We start from the raw sequence: 18,046 nt of genomic DNA, 5'->3' as shown, positions 1-18,046 counted from the left end.
TGTAAGTTTATTTCAAGAAAAAAGAAAAAAAAAAGCGTCAAACGAATCAATGATTGAATTCATTGGGCCAAAAAAAAAAACGTCCTCTTGATGTTTTTTTTGTAATTTAAGATTGAACTTTATTGAAATATTTGTGTAACATACTTTCAAATGGATCATTATTGAAATTTTCGTCATACATCTTTTCGACAATTACTATTAACACTCAGAAATCTAAAAAGTAGAATATCATTCAATCTTATTTAAAGAAATATAATACTTTTAATATAATACTTTCTGAATCTGCAAATAAAAGATCGTTTCTTGAACTTATCGGGACTCAAAATAGTAGTTTGTACGAAACTTAATTCGCACTGAGTGATTTTTCAAAAAATGCATAAACTGGTTGCATGAAATTTTTAATAGATTTTTGTGGAGTAAAAAATTGCTTAAATTCAGTATCGAGATTTTTGCTAGATGATAATTAACGACTTAAACAACAATTTAAACTTCGTTTTTTTTTTGTTTAAAGGTCAACTGCAAATATTCATTGAAGAAAAATGAATGCTCACAATTGGCGGAACATAACTTTACAACGATTATCCAAGTTTTTTTTTCAAAAAAATAACTTAAAATTGAGTTTGACGTGAAACACAAAATGACTTATTGATATCGAAAAAATAAATTACCTTGATACAGCGAAATTGACTTAGGTACTTAGAATAAAAAAACAGATTATGAGGATTGCTATGCTCGAGAGAGGATGTGGAAATTGAACTTATCTTAAAAGGATTTTCCCTCCTAGAAATAATAAATAAAAATAATATTTAAAAAAAATCTGGGGTGTAACTGCTAAGTAGGGGAACTATACCCTTTCTCAGCCTATTTCTATTATCGGCCTATCAGCACTTTGATCACGAATAACAGCTTAAATAAAGTGTTTTTGACTGTTCCAAAGTAATAAATAGCTCAAATAAAAGTGAGCAAGCAACTCTCCATTGTTGATACATCTGAAAATGTTGATATAATAGCGGAAAATGGCAAAAGTGATGAGAATTGGTCGAACGGCTTAGTGTGATTAAAATGGGTATATTTCCCCTATAGAGCTATCTAAGCCTCATCTCACGCACACTAGCTTACCATTTGTTTTTGCTGTCGGGTACAAATTTTAACCTAAAAACCCTTCGTGTACAAACACGCAATACATGCGCACGTAGATAACTCTATGCTTTAAGGAAAATTTAAGGGTTCGCATTTTCTGGCTCCTTTCGACTATAGTTATTGGATTTTTTTACAAGTTAAAATTTATCCTTTTTAAAAAAGAAGAATAGAGAAGCATTGGTTTATTCGAATGTTCTAAGCAATTTCGAATTTTTCGAATAATTTTCTGATTAGTTTATAGATTGTTGCTTCGATATTTATAACTTTCAATTTTTCCGGGAGTCTTGGACGAATTCCTCGGGAATCGAGAGGTCAAAAAACAGTCGAATTTCCGGGATTTTTTCCCGGGAATTCCCGCTTGTCACTCTCTAGAAGTAAGCTATGTGTAATAAACGAAGCACTATCGCGAGTTCAATAAAACATTCACATTCAGAGCTTAAAACTTTGAGAATAGTTGCATCAAACTTTTCCTTGACCTATGGTGATCACATTTGGCCCAGATTTGATGAATTGATTTGAATTTAGTTTTTGAAATGTTCAAGTCTGAAGAAGTCCACAGAATTAACATGATGTTAAAAAATTGTTTAACTTTTTTTCTGGGATAACGGCATTTAAAGCATCGTAGTTTTGAAATAAATTCAAATTACCTTTTTGAATAAAGTTGAAATCTAAATTTTAACACAGGAAATTGAAGTTTATTGTTATTTTTCATTCATTTAACTTTGTAAACTTTTAGAAAATGAGTTATCGCTTTTCTAATGCTCCCAATATTCATATAAATGGTGTAGGTATTTGCGATAAAATTTGAAATTGTACACCATTGCATAAAAAAGAAAACGTATTCATCATTTTGTTAAGTTCATAAGGAATCCTAAGTGGGCCGGATTCCAAGTTTAAAACCAGCCCCAAGCTGCCAGCCACCAGCCACCAGCCACAAGATCTCTGAGGGCCGCATGCAGCCACAGTTTTGGCCACTTCTTTGAAAAGTTCTCATTCGACAGAGGTTTTTATTTTCATTTTTGAGGAGTTTTGTTTTTTAGCACTTTTTAAATTCATTCAAAATTCATTCCAGCTCAAGCGGCAAAATTAGTAAGCGATCTGTTTATTATATGATTTTTCACAAAACAAAAAAGAAATCTCGATTCCCATTGTCCACTGTTCTGTAGCCCAACTCCCCCATCCACAAAGCTCAACCTACTCCAAAAAGCCAAAACGCCGCCGCCACCGACGTCAAGTGGGTCTCACCGTTTTGCTGGCACTTGTTGGCCTGACTTTTTCGTCCGTCATCTCCGCGTTGACTGTCACAAAGCCCTGAACACATGCGACGAGAGATATGGTGGATTTCTGCTTCCAGCTTGTACATAACGTGCGACAGAGATAGGAAATTCTACTCCGAGCATCGTGCCATCTCACCAAGAGGAGGAGTCAGCAAGTTAGGGCAACTCCAAGTGCCAGGCAGTAGCAGAGCAGTGGAAAGTGCCGTATTAGAGGGATTGCTGGATGCTGCTGCGGCTTTGGTACACGGCAAACGGCAAAAAATGTGAAATTTCAACATCAAGCAGGACGAATCATAAATTCATGCTGGGGATGTTGGCCGTCTCTACGCTGGTCCTGTCCTGCTCACTCGCGAGCAGCCTAGCTGCTCTGTGCTCTGATCTGATCTCTCGTGGAGGAGATGATGATGGTGATGTAGCAGCACAGGGGTTCTTCCACACCACCTCGGCCGGGCTGGGTCTACGCGGAAGCTGACAGTCGACATCGGCCAACGTCAGTGTGGCACGGCGGTTGTTGTTATCGAATTAACGGAGTGATTTTTAGTCGTTGAACGGATCTCGGCAAGTGCGCGTACAAACGCTGGAGAGTCTAGCTCGGTCAGTGTCGAGGGTCACCTTTCTGGAAAGCACTTCTTCGTTGCGGAATCGCTGGACGCAACAAAAAAAAAGAATCAATCGCGGAAAAAAGGCCTCATCGACTCCAATTGCCGTTGAAGAGAGCGCCGTTAATTGGATTTTTATTCGCGGCATCGTTCGGGCGCTACTGCAAGTCCTCTTGTGCATCACTATCGAGGCCCGCATTGGAGATGCACTGTGGATGCATCGGCAGTGAAATCGCGAGTTGTTTTTTTTTGTTTCGTGTGACTTGCATCGTTTGACCAGAGTGGTTGTGGTGATGCTGGTGCACAATTAATGTGTCGAATTGAAAAGGATTAACGCGAGTTCGGACGGAAAAAAGGATCGTTGAGGGACGTGTGTGGAGTTCGCGTCGAGTGACAGTGTCAGAGATCAAATGGGATAATTCGGTTTTGTGAGGAAGAAAGTGGAAAAAAAGTGTCACAGAGAAGAGTGTCGTGCGAGTGAGATTGGGCTTTTTTGTTGTCTGAAGTTCTGCTAGAACAGTAGCGGTTAGTGTTGGGTTGAATGTTTTCGTTTCGAAACATGGAAGGATCGACGGTGCTGCACGATAACAAATCAGGTAGGGAAACAGCATCTAATTCCAGCCTGCCTCTAATGTTGGCTGGTCAGAACTTTGAAATTCAATTAAAGCTAATTAAAAGCGTTTTCAGCTGAAATCGCGTGATAAATCGCTCAATAAGAAGTGAGCAAGCAAGTTTCTATCAAAAGTTTTGCAAAATTAGTTGTTTAAATAGTAAAAATCAGCAAATTGGATGGAGTTAGGAGCGAGAGCATAACCTGCCTGGGATCATTTTACTAAAGTGATGCAATTCATTTGAATCAAAAGTGCACTGACATCTTTCAGTCTACATAGAAACATTTTTCTTTTTACCTGGGATCATTTTACTAAAGTGATGCAATTCATTTGTATCAAAAGTGCACTGACATCTTTCAGTCTACATAGAAACATTTTTCTTTTTACTTAAAATTGTGCTAATAAAAAACAAACCAATGAAGAAATAAATTCTGAACCAAAAACTAAAGAATACTAAATAATTGAGGATTATTTTTTTTCTCTAAGTTTTGGTTGATTCACTTTGTTAGATTAGATCATAAATCATTGATTTTTTTTTGTATTTATGGATGCGATAAGATGAGGTGGTTTTGTGCCTTTTTGAGAAAGGTTATTAAAGCCTTTTTCCACTTCTAGATAATATTTTTTTCAAAATTATCGTCATCAGGGGTGACATCTGTGGGGTGAGATTGGGTCATGCAAATTTCAGCATTTTTGTATGACCCAATCTCACCCCAGACTCCATGATGACGTTATATCATATTTTCATACTGAAATTAAGATAAACCTATTTCCCATCGGAAAGTATCAGTTTGAAATAAATTACTGTTTTATTTTTGTAAATGTTTGCTTCGTCCCTGGAACCTTTTTCATTCACTGTTAAGAAAATCATGTAAAACAGCTATGACAAAAAACAAACTCAAATTTCCTAATACACAATTTTGAAACATCCAACTGAAATGAAAATTAAAAACATTGTAAACAAAAACTGAAGATCTGTATTCTAAAAAACCATTTATGAAATTTTAACCAGAAAAGTCCCGTGAATTTAAATTGTCAGATGCTTTCCTGCGATTATCTAGCATGTTTGAACTCCTTTAAACATATTTTGTATTTTTATGAAATACCAAAGTACAGTAATTTTGTTTCGCAAAAAAAAAAATGTCAGTGCATAGCTTTTTTTTAAAAAAAAAACTAATGATTGGAAAACAACTGGACTGATGAAAAGTGCTTTTAAAAACACTTTTTTCATCCTAATGTTTATATCTTGACTTATAATTTCAATTCATAATAAAAATCTAAGCTCTGTTTTCTTAAAGATAACATTTTCAAAAAATGCTATCAGTACCCATGGCAGATTGGAACTCTTAAAAAAGTATTCTAGATTTTTTATATGCAGAAAATAGTAGTTTACGCAACACGTTTCGAAAACAAATCAAGTTTTGCAACCAGTTACTTACAACAAAACAATATTAAAAAATGTTACTTTTAGAAAAGTTCAACTTTTTAGCACCCATTTCAGTGCTGAAAAGTAGAACTTTTCAGCACTGGAATTGAAAGGTTTTGATTTTCAAATCTGTTATTTTTGCTAGAGAAGAGCAGGCCGTTTCGTTTCTCCAGAAGGACAGGAAAAGTTGACAATTTCACAGCGGAATTGCAAAAAACCTTTTTTTTCAAATTGAATGCTCTAAAAGTTGATAGAATCAGGGTATAATAATAATGTTTCAATTATTATATTTTGTCTTCAACTATATTCTGTTAAGAAATTTATGGGTTTAGAATTTAACATTTTTCAATAATTATTTTTCTTCATACAAGAGGTTATAATAAATGATCCAATTTGAATTCTGCTACATTTTTTTATCCGTGTTATGTAGTTAATTTACTACCTAACACGGATAAAAGAATTTCGCAGGATTAAAATTGGATCATTTATTATAACCTCTTTTGACAAATCTTTTATAAATCTTATTATTTAACAATTATATAACCAATTTGAAAAATCCCTTTGTGACTTTAAAACATTTTGAATGTTCCCGAGCAGACGGAAATAACATGGGAATAACATATTTTGATATTTGAATTATTTATAACAAGATTTGTTATTCGTCGTTATGATTTTTTTGTTATTGGATTGACTAATAACAGTTTTAGTTATTCTTCGAACAAATCTTTGTTATTATTTTTTGTTACTTTAGCAACTAATCTGATAATTCCAATAACAGTTGGCGGTATTTTTCCATAACAAAAAATGTTATTCCAAAGTTGTCTTGGCTTTCAACCAATATCAGACCAATAACAAATTTTGTTATGATAACATAAACTGTTATGAAACCCTTATGCCAAAATGGATTTTTCAAGAAGATTCCATAACACTTTCTGTTATTTGAACAGTATTTGTTATTGAAATGGCACGAATTTTGTTATTACCGTCTGCCCGGGTTATTAATGATTTATGTTGTTCCAACTATTTTACACTTCTTGAGTTTTTTTTTGAATAGGTCTTATAAACATATTAAACACAATAATTTATTGGACCTTAAAAAAACTTTAGATTTTAACTCCATATCATAACGACATCAGCCTTTGTAACTTGAAATGATTGTTTGCCCAACTTGATGACGGTAAAACTTTACACCAGAATTGAAATCGTGCAATCTTTCCAAAAATTCTTGCATTGCAATAATCCAGAATAGATATTCTTTCGATTAATGATGTTTTTTTTAAAGAATTATTTAAATATATTTAAAAAAATTATTTTCCATTCTTTGACGCCACGATGGACCGTTTTAGTTTATGCATGGTTATGTTAAATTAGTTTGGTACAAATTTTATTTAAAAATTTCGTTGCCCTCCACCCTTTCACAGACGGCATGAAAAATCAGGGGGCAAATAAATTTTTTTTTTCAAAAAAATTTATTCATTTCAATTGTACGGGTAAATAATGCATTTTCCAAATGTTTTCAAATTGAAAGTTTGAAATTATAGCTTGTAATATAAACTTTTATTATTTTGTGTCATTTTGACAACATTTGTTCTTCGAAATACTTGACTTTTCTTGTTTTATGTTTTTCTTATTTGATTTCTTGTTTTTTATTTATATTGTTTTATATTTATATATACAGCAATTCCCCACGAAAACAGCATGGAAAAAAACAAAAGTGCTCGGCTCGGGCTCAAAATTTTTCTGGGGGTTCCCTGGCCGAAATAATTAGACCCGTATTTTTTTGTTTGGCCATTAGGGTGACCTACGCCGTGTTAGGGTGGTCTGAAAAATTGCCATTTTCGTCGATTTTCGCAAAAACCACTTTTTTCGAAAAATCATAACTCCTCGCCATTTCAACCGATTTCAATTGTCTTATATGCAAATGAAAGGTGATAATTTGGCCTTTCAAAGCAAAATAATAAGAAGTTTCAAAAATCTAGCCTAACATATGAAAAGGGCGTATGAAACTTTAAAATGTCGTTTTGACAGTGTCTGGACCAAAGAGCCTATGTCTGGAAATATTTTTATCGGATTCTCCGGACATTTTTACATAACATACTAAAAAATGGGAGGAGTTCATTAACAGGATTCCGAGATATGATTTTCTGAAAATAAAATCCGTGTTTTTTGACGCGCCGCGCGCAAAAACCGGAGAATGACGAAATTGGCAAAAAATCAACTTTTCACAAAAACTGCGATAACTTTAAAATTTCAGCGATGACCTATAGATGTCTGGGTACCAAAATTTTTGTAATTAAAAGACGCAACTTTTGGTACCCAGACATCGTATAGGTCTTCGCTGAAATTTTTAAGTTATCGCAGTTTTTGTGAAAAAAGTTGATTTTTTGCCAATTTCGTCATTCTCCGGTTTTTGCGCGCGGCGCGTCAGAAAACACGGATTTTATTTTCAAAAAATCATATCTCGGAATCCTGTTAATGAACTCCTCCCATTTTTTAGTATGTTATGTAAAAATGTCCGGGGAATCCGATAAAATTATTTCCAGACATAAGCTCTTTGGTCCAGACACCGTCAAAACGGCATTTTAAAGTTGCATACGCCCTTTTCATATGTTAGGCTAGATTTTTGAAACTTCTTATTATTTTGCTTTGAAAGGCCAAATTATCACCTTTCATTTGCATATAAGACAATTGAAATCGGTTGAAATGGCGAGGAGTTATGATTTTTCGAAAAAAGTGGTTTTTGCGAAAATCGACGAAAATGGCAATTTTTCAGACCACCCTAACACGGCGTAGGTCACCCTAATGGCCAAACAAAAAAATACGGGTCTAATTATTTCGGCCAGGGAACTCCCACAAAAATTTTGAGCCCGATCCGAGCACTTTTGTTTTTTTCCATGCTGTTTTCGTGGGGAATTGCTGTATATATTTATATTTATTTATATTTTCATTTATATTGTTTAGTTTACATTTGTTTTTGTTCGTTTCTTGCATATTCTCCCTTCTCATATCATTATCTTTTGTCTTTTTAGTTTTTTTTAAATTTTTTTACAGACACTTTTTATTTTTTTTTGTTTTTTCATATTTTCTTCAAAAGAATTATACCATTATCATTTGAATTGTTGAAAAAATGTAGAGGTATCATCTGGGGCAATACAAAATTATGCATACTTTTTATTACGGAAAATATAGAAAATTTGAGCGAAAACACAGCCAAATATGACCCTAGAAAGATTTAAAAATAGGCAAATTCACATAAAAAAGTCAAACTTCCATCCCTTACATTGTCTTAAATTTTAAGAATTATTCTTTCCAAATCTTTTTAAAGCACCAACATTCGTTGAAAAAATCCAAACAAAACATCTTTGATTGGATTTGTTTTGTTTGATTGATTTTTTCGAGCCTAAATCATAAATAAATTCATATCTTTTTCCTATGTTAAAGCTAGTAACAACTCAAACTAAATTGTTGCAATCTCCTCCACCCAAATCCATAATGGCGGCCGCCATCACCATCGCCGTCCACATGGAGTCGGCGCGCTCTCTGCCAAGACCATCCTTCGTACACGACCCCACCTCCAGCCACCCCCTAATGTCAACGCAAGCGTTCGCCGTTGGGCCACACGTGGACGCGGTGGGGTTGCTTACTTCAAGTAGAAGAAGAAGGCAGTCCACCGTAGATCAAACGAGAGGCCTTTTCCGTGGTGGCGGGACGGGTTTAGTTAGTTGGTCTTACTAACGCAGTGGAGCAAAGCCCATTTCTTTCTGCTGGCTTTTCTCTGTTTGATGGGGACAAACAGCTCGTGTAGCGCAGAGCGGCAGGTTGTTGACTCAAATTGATCCAAACGTCTTTTGTGAGGGAATAAGAAATTAAACGCTGTTTGGCTACCGGGCGGAATGTTTTGAGTGCGTAAATAAGGTGACACTTTGTTGCTGGTGGATTCCAACCGTTAGAACAAAGACAGTTGGTTGTTTCAGGTTTCGATAAAAGACAAAATCGAAAGTTTGTTGTCTGATGATTTTACCTTTTTGGAATGCATTGAGGTCATTAGAACAAAGTTTAACCGTCTTTATAGAATTTGAATAATTTTAAGCTGGGAGTAAGTAATAAAGCAAAATATTTTCACCCTGCAATTATGTTAATCACATTTACTACCGGTTGCGTAAATGTGCAAACTCCTCCAGTATGACTATAGGTTGATTAAATTTACATCAAATCGCCTTTTCCCCCTAATATACATGTCCTACCAAAGTGGCCAAGATGACGCCAAGGGGAGAGAAGGAGCGAAACGTGACGTAAATATCGAACGTAGATTTATGCAAATTTGGCGCCTTTTCGCAACGTACTTTGATAAGAGGATATTGCTGGAGTCGACGACGAGGGACATAATTTGCTAAGCGCGTTTAAAGTGCTGATTTAATGACCGATGGTGCAGTAGGGCCTGGAACGGCGGTTGGACGTGGATTATTGTGACACGTGATGTAGGCGCAAGTGGCAGTTGAAGGTGTGTTTACTGCAATGAGTAATCAGAGAATAAGTTGCAGATGTTGTTGCGAAGTTGTAGCTGCTTTGCTTGCAGTTTACTATTATATAAAGGAAAAGGATTACAAAACATGTTTTTGACATTGATATGATTTCGTTAAATTTTTAAGTAATATTCAACAGGTATAGATTGTTCAACATGTACAAGGGTATGCCAAACAATGTCCATGAACTATTGTTCAAAAATGTTTTTACAATAGTGGTTAAACAACGTTGGTGTCTTAATCGTTACTCAAAATCGGAGGTAGCTTTGATTGTCAAATTTAATAGTCAAATTCAACCCTAAGTAATAAAACATAAATTTCCAAAATTAACTTAAAAATTTATCAAAGAAAATGAAAAAAAAAATATTTCTGTACTTCTGTTTTGTTTCTGATTTCTGTTTAACACCACAAAAAAAAACCAAATTTAGTACCCATCAATAAATTGAAATCTTTTATTGAGAAAAACATGACTCATGGAGGATAATATAATAGTAGTTTATGAAACAAGTTGCAAAAAGAGGATTTTTTCAGCACGAGTCGTACATTTATCCAACGAGGTTCACCGAGTTGGATCAATACGAAGAGTGCTGAAAAAATCAAGTTTTGCAGCGAGTTCCATACAACATTTTTTGCAATTCCGAAAAACACACACTGAGTGAAATTTTATGTCAAATTTTAATGTAGTTTGTCAATACATCGCTTAAATAAAAAAAATGTTGAAAAGTGTTACTTTTCGAAACAAGTGCTGAAAAGTGTTGCTATTCGATTCTGTTATTTTTGGTACAGAAAAGTAGGCTATTTCGTCGTTCGAGAATGACAGGAAAAGTAAGTAGTTTCACGACGGAATTGCAAAAAAAATTAATCAAATAAAACAAAAATAAATTTCTTTGAACACTTATCTGTCAAGAAAAGCTTGATTCCACATGACTTTATTCGCATTCAGTTTGTTTCTTTAATTTTTCGAAAAAATCTTTATTCTAAAAATATTACCGTTAACGGTTTACGGTTCACGCTGTCTATTTTTAGTTTGTATCTTAACAAGCAGCATTTTCTGGCCTGTTACACATTTTTTGTGTGTAGTTTGTAATTTTATATCGCTGCTACTAAATTATTCTATCTTATATTTTATTTTGTTTGTTACGATTACTTTGGGTAATTACACAACTATTTTTTACATTGCTCTTAAAAATATTACGAGGGAAACTTTTTTCAATCAGGTGACGATTTCATAAAGTCAACTTTCTATTTATCACAGCTTTGCAAAAAGAATAAGATGTATTGATTTTCAATAACACATTATGGCAAAGGACAACATGAAAATTTAAAAATGAAATTTTATTAAACAAAATATTTTAAATTTATTTTAATCCTATTGATCCTCGCAAGACCAAATTCGTAATTTAAAATAAAAGTCAACTTTGATAAAAAATAAGAATTTTATAGAAATATATGATATTATAAAAACTGTAAATTATACAATAAATTTCATTATTTTTATGTCATGAGTTTCAGGTATTTAAGGTTTGTTTTAATAAGTTATTTGCAAAATAATGGAATTTAATTTGAATTTCACCATGTTGTATTTTTATTTTCCAGTTATTTCTCAATTAGAGGTTGGGCATAAGCAACGTGGCCTCCAAATAATAGATTTTTTTTTAACATTCCAACGCCCAAGGCTCCAAAAAAGTTGGAACGGTAACTTCAACTCAATGGTTCTCGTGCATAACAGAACCAATCAAGATGATTCTTCTTTCCAGTGATTTGTTAGGATGCCTAGATGATTGTAGAACTTTGCAGAACTTAATTTGAACAAATCTGTAATTTATGCTATCAAAAACATCGTTCCAACTTTTTTTTTCGCGTGTAAAACAAAATTCGCCAAAAATTCCGCGGAGGCAGTCGTTTTAAAAAAGGTGGAACGATGTTTTCGGTCGCAAAAATTACAGATTTGATCAAATCAAGTTCTGCAAAATTTTAGGATCATCTAGACATTATTACAAATCACTGAAAATAAGAATCGTCCCGATTGGTTGAGCAATGCCAGAGAACCAGCGAGTTGAATTTACCGTTCCACCTTTTTTGAGAGGCTTGGGCGTCCGTGTAAGTTGGACATGCGTTGGGCGTTCCAGTGTTTAGTTAGTTTTTTTGTTCTTTTTTGCTATGATTTTCATTCCAAGTCCCTTGGTTTTAGCAAAACTAACACATCAAAATTGATAATTAATAAGCTTTATTCGATGTAACAGTCATGACATTTATTTTTCATACTTCAATTAAGTTCTTAAAAATATCGTTTTTTTAAAGTTTCATTCGATTTGTTTACAAAAATAAACGTTATGTTGAGTATCCTCAATTCTTTACAATCGATTGTATGAGTTATTTCATCAAAAAAAAAAAAAGCATATAGCAATAGTTATTTCTGTGCCTTGATTTTTCGGAGAAAATTCTAAATTAAATATGCTCTGAATTGTAAATTCAAACATGTTGTATTTGTAAAATCAAATCTATATCATTTTAAAGGCATTTAAAGATGAAGACAAATCAAAGAATTAAAAAACATGCAAGAAGATGTGGATCCGAAATTTGTTCTAGAGTTTTCTTCTGATCGATGCAAATTTTATTTAAAAAATAACAAATATATTTTTGCATTTTCAATCAAATGACCCAAGTAACAAAAAGTTTCAGGAGTTCGACAGGTGCTCTTCAAGATAGCTACAGTTTAGCAGTATGGACCGCTGCAGGATGAAGTTCTCTAAAAAACTTCTTTTGCAGTTTAGAAGAGTACTTCAAACTTTTACTCCTTTTTAATTTTTAGAATATGACCACTGATTGGAAATGGAGGAAGCATTCTAGGATTTCCATACATTCATTGATATTTTGCAATCTTTTGACAGCAGAACAATATGTTTAAGCACTGTGTGTTACTTTTTGTTTGAAAATTTTAAAAATGATATTTCAAACAATTTTATTTTATTTTTATGTCTTGCAGGTTTCAACAAAACGTCCATAGCGGATTTTTACGATAAGCTAGAAAAAGAAGAAAACGGTCGAAGTTTCAGTCTAAATGATGCCAACAGCGGGGCGTTGGTTCGTCATGAAAACGGTAAATCAGGTTAGTTTGTATCCTTAAGTTGAATTAAAAATCAAAACTAAAATATTCATTTTTCTCGACGTTCAAATCCAGATCCCCGCGGCTCTCCAATTTCATGCTACTCCCCTCAGAGCCGCCTATTACCGTGGTCTTCGCAACACCTAACGCCGGCCAGCGAGGGCGGCGGTAGCATCAGCGCTCGGAAGGCACAGAATCTGGGCCTGATTTGCGTAGTTTGTGGGGACACCAGTTCCGGGAAGCACTACGGCATTCTTGCTTGCAACGGCTGTTCGGGATTCTTCAAGCGGAGCGTGCGGCGGAAGCTGATCTACAGGTAGGATTACGCGCAATTCCGATTTGTTGGTTTAATTTGATCTGCAATTTGCTGGTAAATATTGAAACACCCCCTCTTCGTTGCATTACACATTCCGAAAACCACGCACCGAATCAATCATCCAACTCGATTGTTTCCATATTTATGTTTTATTATCATAAGTTAGATTTAATGTACAAACAGACGAGAATAACGGGGGTTGGAAGAAACCTTCGGGGGTAACCTCTCAATATTCGCATAAGTGAATCCTTGCCACACTCCGGCTGTCAGTCAGATTGTTGGTGTTGGTGCTGGGACGCGAGGTCACATTTGGCCAAGTGTATCCTCGACATAATTCCAATCGGTCCCTTGAGAGTGGAAGAAGCGGCGGCCGGCAAAAAGGTTGGCCAACCCTCTTTGTAGAGAGCGGCTGCGGATGCGGCCACTGATTTTCCACGTCTATCGTTTAGCGGCTAGTTTTGGGCTCGGGATGGAAATAACAGAGGGGTGGACGGTTAGACAGATAGGCTAGACAGACACACTTGTCATCATTTGTGACGGTGCTTTGAAAAGGTTTTGGAAACAATTGGGATAATTGTTTTATATTTAGCAGTAATTTAGCAAAATTATCAAATCGGAAAACGAACTGCATTATCGAACTATAAGGTCAATTTTACACTGAGAGCAGCTAAAATAAGCTTAAAGATTACAAGTGTTATTGAATCAAATCCTAAAAATATGTTCAGAGTTATAGGCAGTTTCAGTAAAATAATTTTCCTGGTTTCTTTGGATTTTTATTAAATTAATGCAACAAAAATTGATGTTTTTCTATGAAAAAAAAAAATTCTAATATATTTTCAATCGAACTGGAAAACTTGTTTTGACATAGCCTCAAATTCATATAAATTTTATAAAAACTTAATAAACTTTGTTTAACAACCATATTTTTTATTTTTCAAATTAGAAATTACCAGAAATCAATTTAACGTAATAAATTCAATTTACTCCCTTTTAGGCCGAAATTTGTAAGAAACACAGTCACTATCAAAGTCACCCCGGATTGAAAAAAGCATTATTGAAAAACAACTTTTATTTTCAAAAAACGTACATTGATATTGCGTGACCCAGCCCAGTAAATGATTTATAAATATAATTCAGGCGTGCTCAACAAACGGCGGACGGCTTGCGGACCGGAACCGGTGCGCGAAGACATTTCAACCAGCCCGCGACTGCTTTTGAAAATTGTTCTATGACTGATGCCTAGGGTGCCCAGAATATGGCACTTTTTTTCAAAACCTCGCTCCACAAGCTGAATATTGTTCCTTGACCTATTTTAGGACTCTGGACCAAAAATGGGCAAAATCGGTAATCATTTACCCATTGATACTCGGAGGTGAAGTTTGTATGGGAAAAATCGAAAAAATGTATAGAAAACCCAAGTTTCTTACGGTTTGGACGGTGCGCTATCACCATCCAAATATTCCCAAAAGTGAGATTCTTATTGAAAATTTAATGCTCTACAACTTTGTAGAACATGCCAAAGCTGTGAAACTCGATTCTGAAAAGGTATTAGCGATTTAAAAAAGTCATTTTTGTATGAAAAACATGTTTTTCACCAACTTTAGGCTCGGGTATCAATGGGTTAATCTCAGCCAACTTCGCTCAAAATTTACACAGATGCTTAAAATAACCCAATAAACCGTTTTCTGCTTGTGGAGCAGGGGGTCATTTTTTCTGGGCACCCTACTGATGCCACATGGTATTTTAAAAAGTCTGTTAAAATGGCTGTGTATGTCTGTGCATTTGTTTAAAATTTAAATATATCAATTTATTGTCATGGAAATCCATCAGAAATTGCGTTTTTGAACATTTTAAGACAAACGAAATAAGTTTTTGATGATATGAAAATAATAATTTCATGAAGTTTTTTAAAAGTCTGTGCACATTTAAAAACCTCAAATCTATGTATCTGGTATCATTGTGATTGGCCCTCATTGCCGTTCATAAACTATTGAAAAAAAAAAAAATAGATGAGTTCTTAATTTTGCCATTTAAACTGCTAACTACAAACATTTCCTTTTATTTTTTTCAGAGCAATTAAATGTTACTATCTTCAACGTTCTATTTGAGCATAATTTCGCTTTTTTTTTAAAGTAAATTATCATTGTACCAAGTCCATTCAAAAACCTTTTTTTTTGTTTTAATTTCTTTCTTTTCTACTCAAAACTTATGTACCGTAAATCGGGGTGACTTTGATAGCCGGGGTGACTTTGATAGGTTTGCGATTTTTCCGCAAAATGAAGAGTACAATTAAAATACGTAAGGAATGGTTCAGAAACATACTGACCGTGGTAGAGAAGTGTTCAAAGTACCTCAAGAAGTACTTTTCATAAATTTTTGAAAGGTTTATAAAGTTAGTTAACTATAGTTAAGAAAATGTTGATGTAAGTCATTATTTTAAACTTCTCAAAGTGTCATGATTTTCTCAATGAACATGATTCTTAATCGGAAAACGGAATGCATTTTCGGATTCTTTGGACAATTTTCCACTAGGAGAAGGTTAAATAAGTTTGTAAATAATAAATAATATGTGTTTTTGTAACACAATTAAAAAAAATCCAGATTTATAGGCAAATTCAGTTGAACAAATTTCATGTAAAATGAGAAAACTTGTGATTCGTGCTTCGAATTCAGTATAAAATGCAATATAAATCGATAATTTTATAAACAAAACAAGTTTTAACAAATTTCAGGCAAAATTCCGACTTTTTAACAATTTTACCTGAAATTTATATGTATTTTGTTAAAAAGCTTATAAACTTAGTTAACTTAACATAAACATTGATTTTTTTTTCTTACAAACTATATCAGCTACATTAGTAATGATACATTTAACGTACAAATAAAGTTTGAACATCTTAAATATGATTTTAACAAGAAAAACTTTGACTATCAAAGTCACCCCGGAATTAAAACTAAGAATTTTTAACGTAACTTTTTTTTCTAAACACTATTAAAACAACTTTTTTTCCAAAATAGTGCATGAACTTTGTGTGGCCTACCCCAGTACATGTTTTAAAAATAATAATCTTGAGAAAAACCTTACCTGTTGGAAAATATTCTAAAAACAAATTGAAATCCTATCAAAGTCACCCCGGTTTACGGTATTCGAAATCAATTATATTATTGAAAAAATACATCTGAAGACGTAATTAAACATATAAAAAACTAAAAGAATACTAAATTGAATTTTGTAAATGTTTTTCTACGTTTTCTATGAAATGAAGTATTTGTTTTTTTTAGGAAATAATAATAAAACTGATATTTTTAAGAATTTCAGAATAGTTTGAAGATTTAAAATATTGCTAGAAAAAAGTAAGAATCAGAGCGTCCAATTTCCCGTCCCGGGAAAAAAATTCCCGGGATTTCCCGGGAAAAAATATTTCCTTATAATGCATTAATTTCTCGGGAATTCCCGAAATACAAGCGGAAGTATACGTTTTACTACCTTTTTGGCATCAAAGTTTTGAAATTATACAAAAAATAATTATGAGTGAATTGAATTCATTTCAACCTTCATATTCATATTGAACTAATTAGCTTTTCTGTTGATTTTATGTCAATGTTTAATTCAGATAATATTTATTTATTTATTATATAGGAATATTGTTTGCTTGTATGTTGGGTAACAAAAATTACGCTATTATGGATTAAATATAAACTATTTTATTTTCGACAACATATTTTAACGATTTTTTTTGTTATATCATTCATATATATCCACCTCTTCCGGCCAGTATTAAAATTGAGATTTTTTTGACATTTTTGTTTATTTGATGAAAATAAAATTATTGAAAAAGAGTTGTTCGATAAGAATTTGTTTAAAAGTATTCGAGAAATTACTATTTGTTATAAATGTATAAAGCACGTGAGCTACCAAGGGCATTAGAGGGTTAAATATAAATAAAATATCGTTTAATTTCAACCACTTCTACACTATGAAAATTATTTAAATCTAATTAATTAATTAGGCCATATAACCATATAACTTAAATTATACCATAATAGGAACAATGAAAAATGATTAAAAACAACTTCGTATCTTATGAAATTTACCAAAAGAATGCAACCATATTTTAAAAACATGCTCCAAATATTTTAAAACTTTGAATTGTGATTTCATGAAACAGTGTTTCAAGTTGAATAGCGCTAGAATTTACATTTTAAAGGCAAATTCATTGATTATTTATTTATTCACAAGTTGAAAATACTTGCTCTGGAATAAGTTATTTGCCATGAAAAACAATATTTTTGCATGTTTTTTTCACATTCAACTTTATGGTCACTGAGGCAAATTTAGAACAATTTTATTGTTGTGGAGCATAGATTTTCACTTTCCAAACACTTTGAATAAAAAAATACTGCTCAACAAAAAATACTATTTTTTTTTGATTTGGTACGATTTGAGCAACAGCATAAAAATTAGAAAATCTTAGATCTGACCATTGAAGTTGCTGTTCTATACAATTCTGTTGCAAAATATCAATCAGAAACAGGATCGGAATAAATTTCGTTTAATTTCAAATTTCCCGGGATTTCCCGGGAAATTTGTTGAAAATTTCCCGTTTCCCGGGAATTTTGTAACCCCGGGAAATTGGACGCTTTAGTCAGAATACTAATAAACGAATTTATCAGTGACAAAAAAAATCCTTTAAATTTTTTGTGCTCTGAAAACTTTGCAAAAAATATATCAAAACTGTTGAAATTTGTCATGGACATTACATCATATTAAAATATTTTAAAAATATTGAAATAAAGTTGCACAGCACCATAAAAAGATTTTTTTTTTGTCAAAGAATTGTAATCCAAGCTATGTTTTTTGAAAAGCAAATGTAGTAATGCGATTCAATTTGTTTTTAAATTTCTGTGTACTCGTGTAATTAAACTTAAAAAATGCAGCAAAATTTATCCGAATTTGAATAATTTCAGTTATGGATTGAATGAAAATACACTGGAATTGTTGTAATCTGCAATCAAACAAAAATTATTTAAATACAGCAATTCCATTT

General features: G+C 33.1%; 1 protein-coding gene across 1 annotated transcript in view; it reads left to right on the top strand.

Moving 5' to 3' along the window:
• Positions 1 to 2,593: 2,593 nt before the first annotated feature.
• The window catches only part of LOC120420820 (photoreceptor-specific nuclear receptor-like), a 64,448-nt gene continuing 48,995 nt past the window's right edge, over positions 2,594 to 18,046 (top strand). Inside the window, exons 1-3 of the mRNA XM_039583940.2 lie at positions 2,594 to 3,612; positions 12,563 to 12,685; positions 12,758 to 12,998. Coding sequence (XP_039439874.1) covers positions 3,558 to 3,612; positions 12,563 to 12,685; positions 12,758 to 12,998 — 419 coding nt within the window. The 5' untranslated portion in view covers positions 2,594 to 3,557. The remainder of the gene's footprint in view (positions 3,613 to 12,562; positions 12,686 to 12,757; positions 12,999 to 18,046) is intronic.

This window comes from Culex pipiens, chromosome 2 (assembly GCF_016801865.2).
Source record: "Culex pipiens pallens isolate TS chromosome 2, TS_CPP_V2, whole genome shotgun sequence".
Classification (NCBI taxonomy): domain Eukaryota; kingdom Metazoa; phylum Arthropoda; class Insecta; order Diptera; family Culicidae; genus Culex; species Culex pipiens.
Note: the sequence above shows the minus strand (reverse complement) of the source record. Positions and strands in the feature narration are given on the sequence as shown.